Source organism: Pinus tabuliformis, chromosome 5_1 (assembly GCF_031772625.1).
Source record: "Pinus tabuliformis cultivar Carrire ecotype Pingquan chromosome 5_1, CPIR1, whole genome shotgun sequence".
Lineage (NCBI taxonomy): Eukaryota > Viridiplantae > Streptophyta > Pinopsida > Pinales > Pinaceae > Pinus > Pinus tabuliformis.
The window spans coordinates 59,505,777-59,519,366 of record NC_142305.1 but is presented as its reverse complement, the minus strand read 5'-3'; the positions used below and the strand labels follow the sequence as shown (position 1 = coordinate 59,519,366).

Sequence of the window (13,590 nt, the reverse complement as noted above, 5' to 3'; positions counted from 1 at the left end):
TTACTTCTGCGCCTCGTCCTTGTTTGATTGACCGAGCCAAATTCGATGGTTTGAAATGCCAACTCCTCCGCGCATATATATGCTACCTTCATGTAGCGCTATGCCTTGGCTGACACTTCAATTAAGCTTCCAACCTCCGCGTTCTCAAATGATATGCATTGCCATCATATGGTTGGCTCGCCCTCTGTTTGCTACGCTCCTCGGTTTCATGAACGAGCTCCCCTTGACTCGCCCCTATAAACATGAACGCCAACATCGCCTATACAATATGTATTTCGTCCTTGGTCATTCACGCTGAGTTTCCATGACTTAGTCGCATCATGGAGTGGGCGGAGTGTGCGCCCGGTCGCTCATCGACCAAAATGCATTACACAAGGCCTCCTCAAACATGTATGAGGTACTAGAGATAAGAAAAAATGAAGATTTTGTTTTAATTCACCTCAAACTAGGTATTCAAGTGGGAGGATGATGTTCATCCATGTATAAACTCAACATCGTTTCTCTAGGTTGGTATTAGTCTAGTTATTACTATATTTTCTCTTTTTATATTAAGCATAATTCATGCACAAATTATGTATATCAATATGTTTTTTCTCTTTAGATATGGGTATCTTTTTTTCAAATTTGAAACTCTAAGGATTATTGTTCTACGTTTAAAGTTTTCGTCTTATTTTTGAGAAGAAGATTTATTTGTTTAATTGGTTACTTCAAAGGACCATTCTTGGTTTTTAGGTAGGTAATGGATGTTACTAATTTCCAAATTTTTATCCATTTGCTAGCTTCATCTTTTAGATAGGAAATGATAGTTCTTCTAGTGTTTATCTTCTATTTGCAAGTTTTTGGATTTAATTATAAACTTTCAAAGAATGGTTTAGAGAGAGTTCTTTTCCTTGTTTTCTTTGTAATTTGTAATTCACAGTTTTTCTTTATTGATAAACTTAATTTCTTTGACTATTGTTATTCATGTTCTACACATAAATTTTATTCTCAATAAACCTATCGAATATCATAGACCAGTAAAATTTATTGAAATTAAAAAAATAATAATAAAAACACGTGAATACATGGTACATAAAAATCCATTCTCTCTTTTTTTCCAATTTCAATGATAAATACATTGCAATACACAGAAATAAATCTCTCTGATTTCAATGAATAGGAATATAAATACATTGCTCAAATTGCAGAGATCATAATCACTTTGTTGCAGGTCAAACAACAAATGGTTTTCATGAGATAGAGTTCAATCTACTAAAATATTTGGCGGAGAATCGAAACATATACTTAGTCAAGGACCTGTAATCACAGATGTCAAAACAAGTAAATAATAAAATGAAGACACAATTATTCAAATGATTGAATCCATGGAAATTAGAGATAAGGAGCCAATGCACATTGACACGGAAGTAGAGGAAGTAACAAGTCATCGCACCTCTATTTTAGCATATTCCTTTCAGAGGAATGCTATCGCACCTCTCTTTAGCATATTCCTTTCAGAGGAATCAGTTTCTTATAAATTTTTACCATCCTTATAGTAATAGAAAATTAAGAAAAAATTTGCTATAAATTTAAATATGGAAAGTTGAAAAAATAAAAAAGTAAAAGGGAAAATTTCCAAAGATGAAAACATAATTTATATTATGCGAAAGGATTTTAAACACATGAGAGGAGGAGTTAGGAAAAGTGGAAATAAAAATGGAGAAAAAGAAATGATGAAGGGTCATATTATATATATTAAATCATTTTAATTAAATTTTATAAATGTTTTGATGATGAATTTTTTATAGAGATTCGAAATGTTTAGACCTTAATGTTTTTATGTGATTTCTCCAGAAAATATTGACTTTAATGTTTTTATGTGATTTCCCTAGAAAATATTGACTTAAATCATGAATGACAAAAACATCGGATGTGAAATATTAAAATGTAAAATAAAAAAAATTATGTTTAAAATTTAGTTTTCCATAAATATTAAAGTGTCAAGTTAATTTTTATATAAATTAAATTTAATTAATAATATCATATGAGCAAGAATGTGAAAATAAACAACTTAATAATATTTAATTTAATTAATGATATTATTGGAAGAAAAATATGAAACTAAACAAGTTAATGATATGATATGATATGATATGAAGAAAGAATGTGAAAATGAGCATGTGATAAATTTGATTTTGTGTTATGTACTATGGGTTAACTTTTTATTATCACACAACCTAACTTTTATTTCTAAAAAAGTCAAGTAAATACTACAAAAATCTATAAAGTTGAAACTTTAATTATTAAATAAATCTCTAAAGTTGAAGCATTAATCATTATGTAAAATTTTGAATATATTATTTTATAATATCATGGAATAATTAATATAATTATATCTTTTTTACTTTTATATCATTAAATCAAAATATATTAAATAATAAAATAATAAGTGTAAGCTTTGTTTATTTTCAATAGAGAGTTTTAAGAATTTGTCTAAATATAAAATATATTGAAATTAATAAAATTAGAAGCTGAAAATATTTGAAAATTTTAAGGAAGAGATAAAATAATAAATAAACAAATTCGATAGATTAATTCTGACATTTAAATTATTTTAAATATCAAAATTTTTATAATTCAAAATTTTGAAATTTGATTTTGAAAAATAAAAAAGTATCTAAATAATTCTAATAAACACTTTATTAGTGTAATGTTAAAAGTCATATTTATTATAAATTTACTAATTCTTATTAAATTTTTAACAAAATGGCCAAAAAAATTATATTAACCCATAAGAGAAAACACATTTACTTAACCATTATGCCTACACAAAAAAATATTATCCATTTACATTAAAATATATGTCATTCAAATTATTATTATTTATCATTTATGCACCTTCAAATACATACTAATTGAATCATTATTATATTATTATTGTCAAATATATCATTTTTATGCATGAAAATAAATGTAAATATAAATTATTATTAAACAAATATAATGTGTGGAAATTACATTATCATTATTGTAATAAAGCAATTAATAATGATGATGATAATTAACTTTCGCTAAAACCAATAATTATTATGATCATTCTTGTGACAAGATCTCAACCCAGGACCGGAAAGTGTTTACTCGTTAACTTATAAAGGAAATAAGTTAACTTATAAAGGAAATAAGGAGATTAATTATAAGCAAAGGGGTCCACCCACATTTTTGACTGATATGAGTACTCAAATTTGAAACGATGAGCTGAGATCGGATAAGATCAACGTGAGCTTGACTGGTCACATTGTCACATTGTTATCTTAATATGTGACAAACATTTCAAACCAATACTTTTATTTCTTACGAAACCATTATTCATACAAATTTCTGACAAGATTTCACCATTTTCATCACTATTTTCAAAGTTAGTGATGAAAAGCCACATCATCACATCTACTAAAAGAGTATGGGTTCAATCATAGAGATCAGAATTCTGAATTTAATAATGAAGGAACAGATTCTGTTTTTTCTAACTTTTCTAAAATGGCCAACATTTGGATGACAACATAGTCTTTTCAGACACATTATCTCTACTAACTTTTCTAGAATGGCCAACATTTGGATAACACCACAGCCTTTTCAGACTCATTATCTCTGCACATTCCAAAGTTCACGTTCCTTTTGCCAATGCAAAGGTGTCCAGCAGCTTTCTTCATCAAATTGAAAACCTAATTGTCATCACACGTGCGAAAATTCAAAGACTATAGCACAGTGTCGGTGGGGCAGTGTCCATGCGGCACCTGTGGTTCAACAGTGTGCCAATCTTAGGTTTGGCCTTATCTATATATACGTGTGTTTACATGTTACAGACACTCATAGTGTTCCAACTTCTCTCGTATTCATAATGGCCAGGATGTTGTCTACTCTGTGGATTCTACTCTTCATTCAACTCTGCAGATGTGAAGCATTTCATCAAGAAGAGCAATGGAAAGATAAGTTGGGACATGAGCATTTTCATAGGAGAGCTAATGGTCCAGGTTTCTTTCATCTTCATAAGGGTGATCTGCACATAAATGTCACCAACTGGGGAGCTACACTGGTCTCCCTTACTCTTCCTGATGCTAAAGGTAATATTACCTCTAAACCCTAATCTGTCCTTCATCTCCTTTTTCTATGTTTTCACAGGCTGATCTTTTTGCATTAACATGTACCTACAGGTCATATAGCAGATGTGGCTTTTGGATATGACTCTTTAGCTTCATACATGGTATGAATCATATATCTCTATGTATTTGCATTTCTATTCGTTACTGCTATCTGATAACAGAATTTTTTTAATAGATTTCACAGTTCTGCCTATGACATGGGCATAGATCTCTGGTTTTAGATAGAGTTTGTTGGATATATACTATAATGTGGGATATGGTAAAGTGTCTTTTGGTAAAGTGTCTTTGTGTTGATATGAGATTGATTATCAATGCAGAATGTGAGCTCCACTAGGCCTTACATTGGTGCCATCCTGGGTCGTGTAGCCAACAGAATCCACAATGCACAGTTTACATTATATGGGAAAACATTCCATTTGCCCAAGAATGATGGCAATAACACTCTCCATGGTCAATGTCTGCCTGCCTTCTTTTTCCAGTTTTTCATTTATGTGGCTAACCAGAGCTCTGTAACAATATTTTTTTTATGTTTATGAACAGATTATGTTGGGTTATATATGTGTATTGATGACAGTTTGGTGATACAGGAGGGTTGAGAGGGTTTGACAATGTGTTATGGAAAGTGAAAGAGTATAGAGGAGGAAGGAAGCCATCTATTAGGTTCACTTACCACAGCTTCGATGGAGAACAAGGTGAATCTAGATGTGATTTAGCTTTAAGTTCAGTTCTCACAGCTTAGATGAGCAAGGTGAAGCTAGATGTGACCTATCTTTAGAATATGGGCAAGAGTTTACTGTAACTAGCCTAATTCTCATCTCATGTATAAAATTATTTAAGAATCTCCAAAATTACACTCAAAATTTTCCATTTTTCCTCATATAAAAAACTTTGACTTGTTTCTAAACTCTGCTGAGATATAACCCTGGAAATTAAGATACTGATCGGGGAAGGTGATTCATAAACCTGTCAATGTCTGAAATTTAGAGGGTGTATTAAATGCATTGAATATGAATATCTAAATCGAGGGATCTAATATCTCAATCATGTCTATTTTGGAGTCAACAAAATGGAAACAAATCAACCAATAAATCTGTGTTCCTTAATATTATTTCAGAGGTTATGCTAGCTAAAATAAACTAGATTTTATAGAAATAGTCAAATAATAAGCAATATTTGGGGGTTTTGGAATAGTTGCAGCTCTGATCTGATCTGATGGAGAAGCTAAACATGCCTGACGAAGCCCCGGATGAACAAGACGAACTCCCAGAGAAGCCAAGCATGCCCCATACCCTTGTCTGATTGGATAGAGAATGCCCATGACGCTTAAATAGAGAACCCATAATGAGTGAGAGAACCAGTGTTTTCATCGTTATACATACACAAGATGAAACATGGGTGAATATTTCTGCAAACTTTAAAATATCATCTCCTCGCCTCTGAGGGTTATTTCGACCTCCAGTGGCCCACACTATGAAGTTGGTTGGTAGGTAGAAATGGGGTTTGGCTGAAACAGGGGATTGTGGGCTTTCAGGTTGAAAATACTTCTATGTGCTATACTGATCAGAGATTTGGATTAGGTCTAGTAGCATCCCACACTGCACGCATGGAATAAACTTGCTGGAAGTTGCAGACCCGATAACTGCCAGATGCCACAGGAACAATTAATAAATTAGTCTTCTTGTTTGCTACATTAATAGTCTGGGATGGAAAATCATGATTTTGATAAATGTAATTTGGCAAATTCTAGTATTGTAAATGGAATTATAGATGCTGTTTTCATTGGATTCACAACTTCTCACTACAATTGCAATGATCAAAACTGGTAATCTTACTATTCCATCACAAATCCGACCAGAAAACTCACCTAAAAGTACGGGATATTTGCTGCACGAGTAGGCTGTTACTAATTATAGGTTGACTGAAACTTTTATAGGTGTCTGTGTTTGTTAATATTACTGAAAGATATATTTCCTGTAGCTAATGATAAATCTTGTTGCCTGTTAAAACATAACAAACAGGTTTTCCTGGTGACCTGGATGTATCAGTGACGTATACAATAAGCGGAGACATGGAGCTGAGACTTGATTATTTGGCAATACCAAGGAACAAGGCCACGCCTGTGAGCTTAACCACTCATGTTTACTGGAACCTTGCAGGGCATAACAGCGGTAGGGATATACTGGACAACTCTGTCAAAATATGGGCTTCACATTATACTCCTACAGATGATCATCTGATTCCAACAGGCCAGATATTGCCACTAGAGGGAACTCCATTGGACTTCAGGAAAGAGACGATTGTTGGCACCAGAATTAATAAGGTGAAGAGTAACGAGAAGCCCCCCGGATTTGATAACAATTACGTTCTGGACGGACCCAAGTTGAAGAATGGGCTGAAGCCTGCTGCGATGATGAAGGATCCCTGGAGTTCCAGGGTAATGGAGGTGTGGTCCACTGCTCCAGGTATGCAGTTCTATACCAGTAATAATCTGAAAGACACAGTGGGCAAAGGAGGCTTCATATACAAGGCACACACAGCACTGTCTTTCGAGACTCAGGGTTTTCCCAATGCAGTGAATGAGCCTAATTTTCCCTCTGTCATTGTCAAACCCGGCGAGGTCTACAGGCAAACCATGCTCTACAAGTTTTCAGTAGATAAATAGATAGTGACCCATAAGAGGTTTTTCTGTTTGATGGGCTGTCTATTCCCATTCTAAGTACAGTAATAAGAGAACTCTCAGGGGCATCAATATTTATAAATGTGCATCTGTGCTCTGTGCTTTCTCATTAAACGTTTTACAGGGGACTGTGATTAACAGAGAATGGAAGCTCATGGCAAGCAATCTGGTTTTCATTTGCTGATTAGCGTTTGGTAAATTATTGGTTTTTATTTCTTTTAACTGTATTTTAATGGCGAAATACAAGACCTCCCACTGAAACCATAAATCTAAAATCAGCTTCCCCTTGAAATCCTTATGTCTGGAATCATACAGCAGCGCCCAATCTCCCGGCTGGAATTGTTTGTCATTGAGGTGCCGGTGGTGCCATATCTTCCTTTGAAGTTGAAACACTTCTGAGTGAAGGAGGGCCTACATTCGGTGTTCATCTAACCCATTCAACTGCAATAACCTTTCTTGTTGAGCATCGCTGAGGTCTAGGTCCAGCTGAGCTACCATCCTCAATGTGTTGTACTCGAACTCGATTGACAACAAAGCTTTCTTCCCATAGACCAACTCATAAGGTGTGAAGCCGGTTGTGGTCTTCCAGGTGGTGTTGTAAGCCCAAGTGGCCTCAACCAGGTGATCTGCCCAATCCTTTCTGCTACTGCTCACCACCTTAGTCAAAATCCCTTCTAATGCTCTATTGGTGACCTCCACCTGCCCATTTTCTTGAGGATGATATGGGGTGGAAGTCCTATGCTTGATCTTGTGATGAGCGAGCAAGTCTTCAATTAAGTTGGAGGTGAACTGACTTCCTTGATCGGTGACTAACTCTCTTGGGTAGCCAAATTTGTAGAAGATGTTTTCTCTTAAAAACTCAACCACCTTCTCTTCTGTCGCTGCTTTGATTGCCTTGGTTTCCACCCACTTTGTCAGATAGTCTGTGCACACAATGATGTAAGACCTTTGCCTTGAAGGAGGGTTGATAGGACCCACAAAATCCATACCCCACTTCTCAAATGGTTCAAGAGTCACTTGAGGTTGGAGAGGCATTTCGTCCCTTGGAGTCGGCTTCCCCATCCTTTGGCATCGGTCACATTGGCTGATATATCTTCTGACACCTTGATGAAGCGTGGGCCAATAGTAGCCTGCCTCTAGAATTTTGAAGGCATTCCTCTTGGCTGCAAAATGTCCTCCACAAGGCCCATCATGACAAGTTAGGAGGATGTCAAAGACTTCATCCTCCCTTACACAATGCCTTAAGATCTGATCGGGGCCAAGTTTGAACAGGTTACCCCCGATCCAAGTGAATGAGGCACTTTTCCTCACGATTCTGCTCTTCTCTTTTGAGGATATATGTGGAGGGAACTATGTTGAGACCAGGTAGTTTGCTATATCAGCAAACCATGGAGAGAGTACTGAGATAACAAACAGATGTTCATCTGGCATCTGGTCATCCACTGTCCCATCTTCACCTGCAGGTAAATCCAGTCTAGACAAGAAGTCAGCAACAAAATTTTCTTTACCTGGTTTGTCAACGATAGTCAAATCAAACTACTGCAACAAAAGTAACCATCTAATAATACGAGCATTCACATCAGGTTTATTCATTAAATATCTAATTGCAGCATGATCAGTATGTACAAATGTTTGATAGCCAGTGATGTAGTGTCAGAACTTGTTTAGGGAATGGACCACGGCCAAGAACTCTTTCTCAGTTACAGTATAATTCATTTCTGCCTTGGATAAGTTTTTATTGACAAAGTATATGGCATATGGGAGTTTTTGTTCAACCTGTCCTAAAGATGCCCCTATGGCTTTGTTCGAGGCATCAGTGTGGATGTGGAAAGGTAGGGCCCAATTTGGACCTCTCAAGATCGGGGCAGACGCCAACTTATCCTTTAATTCATTCAGAGCCTTCTGATAGTCATCAGTCCATTTAAACTCAACATCTTTTGCTAAGAGGCCAAACAATGGTGAGGCTAGCTTACTAAAGTCTTTAATGAATCTTCTATAATATCCTGCTAAGCCTAAGAAACTCCGAACATCTCTTACCTTCTGAGGAGGTGGAACCTTTTTTATGAGAGAAATTTTATTAGGATCCACCTGTAATCCTTGGCGAGAAATGGTATGTCCTAGCACGGTCCCTTCAGTCATCAGGAATTCACATTTTTCAGGACTAAGGGACAGGTTCATCTCAATGCACTTGGTTAGAACTTTTCCCAGATTGGACAATGCTTCCTGGAAGTTGGACCCATAAGGAGTGAAGTCATCCATATAGATTTCCACCGAATCATGGACCAGCTCAGAAAAGATGCTCAACACTGCTCTTTGGAAAGTGGCAGGAGCGTTGCATAGCCCAAAGGGAAGGACTCAGTAAGCAATGGTACCCCAAGGACAAGTGAAGGTGGTCTTATCTTGGTCCTCCGGGCTGATTTGGATCTGGTTATACCCACTGATCCCATCTAGGAAAGAGAAAAACTTCTTTCCCGCCAGTCCATCCAACACTTGATCTATGGAAGGCAGAGGGAAGTTGTCTTTCTTGGTGGCTTTGTTCAGTTCTTTGTAGTCCACACAGATTCTCCACTTCCCATTTTTCTTGGGTACCAACACCAGAGGGGAAACCCACTCGCTGTCCGAGATGGAGTAGATGAATCCTGCATCCAACAATTTTTGCAATTCTTCTTTGACAATTTCCTTAAGGGCTGGATTCATTCTCCTCTGAGGTTGCCTGACTGGTTTACAATCTTCTTTAATGTAGATGTGATGGGTACAGACCAAAGGATGGACTCCTTTCATCTCCTTATAGCTCCAAGCAAAAGCATCTAGATGACTGGCCAACAGGCTATACAGCTCCTTTTCCTGGGAAGGAGATAGGGAGGTGCTGATCTTTAACGTTCTCTCGGGGCCAAACTCCACATTTTTAACTCTGGGAGAGGTTGGATCAGTCACACAAAGGTCCACTAAGGTGTTGGCTTGAGTATCCTCCACCAATTTCTCTAGGGACAATGCACCGGGAGGCGGATTCTGAATCAAGGTCTCAATCAAATCATCCTCGGTTTGAGGACCTCCATTGGTGGTTTCTAAGGTGCACAAGGGTGCATAGTATACCTCATTCTCTTCTCCTTCTTCCAACCAAAGTGGTAAGTCATGCTCTAGCAGAGGTTGGGTAGGAGGGTATAGGACTAGCTGCTTGGACATAGGACGATTTTTGATGGTCATGTTTCCTGCTCGGCAGTTTATGTAAGCATCCGCAGTGGCTAACCAAGGCCTTCCCAAAATAAGGGGGTATCCAGTAAGCTTTGCCTTTGGTTGAAGGACCAAGAAGTCCACAGGATACTCCCAAGAGTCAACAGAGACCAAGACATCCTCCACAATCCCTTCGGGAGTCACGGTGGAGCGATCTGCCAACTGCAGGACTGTCAAGGTCTTCCTTAAGGAACCCTGAAGGTTGAGTTTGAGCATGGTGTCCCTGGTCATCACATTAATGGCAACCCCTAAATCAATCAAGGTGTGGGGTATGATGATGCCATTCATGTGGACATCAACTACAGGACTCCCAGGATCCAAATACTTTGGATAGATTACTTGCCCCAACATAAGATCAGACAGTTGTCCTACGACATTGATAGTTGAGGCATCTCTTTTTCGCCTGCCTGGGTGCCTAAAACACTTTTCCTTAACCAATTTGTTGTATATCGGTACATCTTTGATGGCTTGGAGAAGTGGTATTCTCACACACAACTGTTTGAGTTCTCCCAGAAGCTCATTCTCTTCTGGGTCGGGTTGTGTGGTTACTGTTAGTCTCTCAGGAAAGGGTGGAATGGCTTTGGGTTCACTTTCCTATTTATCTTCCTCGTCCTTTGGGGGAGGAGGTTGTCGATCCGGAAGAGTCTTCATGGATCGCAAGTTGATCTCCTGGATTTCCACAGCATAGTTAGGGTATGTTGTTTCCCCAGTATATACCTGTTGGGCCTGTCGGTTGTTGGGGTTCGGGTTTGGTTGAGCAGACATTTGGGGTTGTCTTGGAGGAGCAAGAGGTAATGGTTGTGGTTGAGCCGGTGGTGGAGGCAAAATGGCGGGAGGAGTGTTGTACTGGGGCCTCCACCCCGGTTGAGGTGCATTCCACTGAGGCTATGGCTGGACATGTGAGTGAAATGAATGAGTAGTGGGCTGAGTATGGTATTGAGGTGGGTAAACCATGGAGGAGGTGCAGACCAAGAAGGATGAGCGGGGGGGACCCCAAGAAGGCATAGGAGCAGATTGGTTGGGGCTATAATAAGCTTGGGATGTCCCTTGCATCCCCTGCTGGTAAGGTCTAGGTCCATGCGGCCTCCTTTGGTTGAGGAAGTAGAGAGGTTCGATGGGTGCCTCAGTCCCTTGGTATATGGCCCTAAATCCAGGTAAGGTTGGGCATTGGTTTGTGGGGTGGTCCTCCTCACAAACGAAACATACCTCTCCTGAGTGTAATGGACACTCGTTCTTAGGGTGCTTCCTCGTACACCTGGGACAGAAGATGGCCAAAGCCCTCTCAGCTTCCTCTTTCTTCTGCTGGATTCGGAAGGTATCTAGTTGCATGGCAATGGTCTGTCTCACGACACTTTTGAGGTCCTCCAGCTGATTAGCAAACTCATGCTTGGAGAAAGTAGTACTAGCTGAAAGTGGGTTTCCCCTATCTCTTTTCCGGGCTGCCCTAGAGTGGTTTCTAAACACAGTCTTTATATCCTCATAAGGTAGTTGGTAAATATCTCCTTCAGCTAGCATGTGAAGGGTATCTAGAAGATCTTTAGGGACTCCTCGGAGCATGACCAGCTTTAGAGATTCGGGGTCAAGTGTGCACTTGGCCCGTTTATAGCTAATCTGGAACCTTTCCTTGTAATCTTCTAAGGACTCATCATTTCCCATGGTCATCCGAAAGATTTCTCCCTTGGCTTCCTTAGACCTACAATAGTCCTGGTATTTGGTATTGAAAGCTTGTTGCATCTGAGCCCAAGTGGTGATACTGTTTCCAGGTAACCCCTTGAACCAGCGTAATGCTGCATCCTTGAGGGTAGAGGGAAAGAGTTTCAATTTTTGCTCATCTTCTGTATAGTCATAGGTTCGACAAAGGACAACAAACACAAACAGGAAGGTATCAGGGTCTTCAGTAGTCAATCCATGGAAGTGAGGTAAAGCGGAGGGGCTTATGTTTTTCATTTTCATGTCTCCATTGGTCTCTCGGATGGGAAAGGCACCTTCTATTCTCTCGTCTTCTCTTCTACCATTTCAGTTTTCAGCCATGGCTTCAGATGGAGTGTTCCCTAACTCTTCTTCTATTATAGGATCTTCGTATATCTCAGGAGGCTCACTTATAGGTTCTTCTGGATCACTGTCACCAAAGAAGAGAGAAGGGTGACTCAGTGCAGTGGTGGGGGTGTTGGTTAAGAATTTGCCGGTTTTATCTCTGTTCCTACAAGGCATGAAATGGAAATACTTTTGATTTCTTTTGTGTTTTTTCTTATGGTACCTGCAAAACTAAAATAGATTGAACTGCAACGAATCTATCTTTCTGAAATGGAAATGCAGAATTGAAATGAAAGCATGAAAGGACTAATCTATTTTGCTCAAATGAAATTGCAGGAATGAAATGCTAGTCTACGCTTGCTGAATTGAAACGCTAATCTACGCTTGCAAAATTGAAATTGCGGAATTGAAATTCTAATCTATGAAAGTAGGGAATATCTACTTTACTTTTGCGGAAATGAAATTGCAGAATGGAAATGAAATAAACTATTTAGCAGAAGGCGAGAGTAGGAAAATAAAAGAAAAGCAACAATCACCAATACTCTGATGCTTCCCCAGCAACGACGCCAAAAAGATGGTGGGCTCCAGTATTGCAGCAATAATGCTGCAACTCCTGGGACTCCCATCTTTACTTTTATCAACCCAGTAGTTCGTAACAAACTTGGAAGCGATGGTGCTGTATGCACAAGTACTAGCTCTTGCCGCAGTTGTCACTTGGTCAGCTGGCACAAGTCCGCTAGGAGCTTAAGCCAACTTCTATGAACTCTTAGAAGAAGCTTTTTAATTGATGGATGAAAGCTAACTCGAAGGAAGCTAATTTATTTGTGAAAAGAGATTGAAAAACTAAAGGAAAACGCAAACCCTAGCAAACCCTAATTCTACCAACTAGTCCTATTGATGCAGAGGAGAGAATGCAAACTACTAAAAGATATTCCATTACTTCTATGAAGGTAAAATACATGTGTTTAGACTACCTCTATCTGAAGAAAACATCTTTTTTGTATTTTTGAATAAATTATTAGAATTATCGTGCATGTGCTTTTAACTGGCTTTTTACTGTTCAGGGGTGGAGCAAGGAGGAGAAATGCTTGGAAAAAGTTGGAAAGGTTTAGAGAGGGCCTAAGGGGTCCCTAACATCCTTTCAGAGAGTTTCACAGAGTTTGGCTATTAAGAAGCCTCATTCGTGAGCTTCTACAGGAAGAGTGCAAGGGTTCTACAGGATGTTTCAAGAATTTCTACAGGATGTTCAGAAATTTCTACAGGATGTTCAAAGAGTGGATTTTAGAGGATGGGTGAGTGAGGGAAGATGCATGAATGGATAGGTAGGTAGGATGGGGACCTGAAATGACCTAGGGACTGATGGATGGAGTGGTGAGAATGTGTAGAACGCTGCCTTGGCTTCAAGACAGCTGAGACAATGGAGGAGCAAGAAGGTAGGGTTATGTGAGCAAAAGAGCAAGTGTGAGACGATGAACCTAACTAGGAGATGGAGCAGCTGGCTTGGAGGAAGCT

General features: G+C 38.6%; 1 protein-coding gene across 1 annotated transcript; it reads left to right on the top strand.

The window, feature by feature from the left end:
• Positions 1-3,829: 3,829 nt before the first annotated feature.
• Positions 3,830-6,989, top strand: LOC149163445 (uncharacterized). The gene is made up of 5 exons (XM_089431731.1): positions 3,830-4,097; positions 4,188-4,237; positions 4,454-4,586; positions 4,724-4,828; positions 6,155-6,989. Exons 1-5 carry the CDS (start codon positions 3,875-3,877, stop codon positions 6,796-6,798), a joined length of 1,155 nt encoding a protein of 384 aa, XP_089287857.1. The 5' UTR covers positions 3,830-3,874; the 3' UTR covers positions 6,799-6,989.
• Positions 6,990-13,590: the final 6,601 nt, after the last annotated feature.

What these genes read in the sequence shown, in the direction of transcription:
- LOC149163445 (XM_089431731.1), top strand. Translation starts at nt 3,875, where the DNA reads ATGGCCAGGATGTTGTCTACTCTGTGGATTCTACTCTTCATTCAACTC. An exon ending in TACTCTTCCTGATGCTAAAG is followed by an intron (nt 4,098 to 4,187) that starts GTAATATTACCT and finishes ATGTACCTACAG; the next exon opens with GTCATATAGCAGATGTGGCT. An exon ending in CAGCTTCGATGGAGAACAAG is followed by an intron (nt 4,829 to 6,154) that starts GTGAATCTAGAT and finishes CATAACAAACAG; the next exon opens with GTTTTCCTGGTGACCTGGAT.